General features: G+C 49.1%; 1 protein-coding gene across 1 annotated transcript in view; it reads right to left on the bottom strand.

Moving 5' to 3' along the window:
- Nucleotides 1-898, bottom strand: part of PDCL2 (phosducin like 2) — a 34,175-nt gene that overhangs the window by 33,161 nt on the left and 116 nt on the right. The window contains exon 2 of the mRNA XM_019526637.1: nt 253-373. Within this exon, the coding sequence (XP_019382182.1) occupies nt 253-373 (121 nt within the window). The remainder of the gene's footprint in view (nt 1-252; nt 374-898) is intronic.

The following is an 898-nucleotide window of genomic DNA, read 5'->3' on the forward strand; positions in this document are numbered from 1 at the left end:
GTTGAAAACCCCTGTTATATACCATAGTGCATGTTACTGACTCCACTGCAAAATTTATGGTGCTATTATTCTCTCACTTTCTCCAATGCAATATTCTTTTTTAATGCGCCATTTTAAAAATAGCTCACTGAAAAATAACACAAGACCAAATAAAATAACCAAAATACTCCTTTTTAAAAATGAATTTCTGTCACGAGATGTGTCAGATCTTCATTACTTTATGAAGGGTGTTAAGGGTCAAACGTTACTTGCCTTCTGCTTCTTTCTGTAAGCGCAAAGCCATTTCTTCGGTTTCATCTTTTGGCTCAACTTTTGGAGGCAGAATCCCAAAATCTCTTAATATATCATTCCATTCTGTATCTTCATTGGGATCCTATTTGGAAATCATGAAACAAATAAAAAAAAACAGACTTATTTCTATATTGTTTCTGAACAAGAACAGTTTCTTAATTTTTCCACTCTGGTAAAAAAATATCAATCAGGACATAACATGGCACCATGTAACAGAGCGGTTCTCAACCAGGCGCTGAGACCCATGTGGCGCCTGGGCATGGGCGGGTGCCACCAGGTGAACCTGCCCTGGGGGGCTCCATGAGAGGGTAGGCCGAGAAGCAGGTGCAGCACGAGCAGAGGCTGCAACCAGCGCATGAACCCGAGATCCAGGGCACACGTGGGGCAGGTATGACGGACCTGCCCCGTGCACGTCATTCACCTGCACACGCCTGCATGCCTACACGCGTGTGCAGAGGGCGGGCCGCTTGCACGTGCCCGTAGTCACGGGCATGCACCCGGGAATCTCCAGCTGGACTTCGGCACATGCCCACCTGGGCTCCTCTCAGCCCTCCCCGCACCCCAGTCCCGGCCGCGGCCCCGGCCGCGGCCCCCGCCCCGCTCGCCT

The sequence above is a fragment of the Gavialis gangeticus genome, unplaced genomic scaffold (assembly GCF_001723915.1).
Source record: "Gavialis gangeticus isolate Ggan-Ray unplaced genomic scaffold, GavGan_comp1, whole genome shotgun sequence".
Classification (NCBI taxonomy): Eukaryota; Metazoa; Chordata; order Crocodylia; family Gavialidae; genus Gavialis; species Gavialis gangeticus.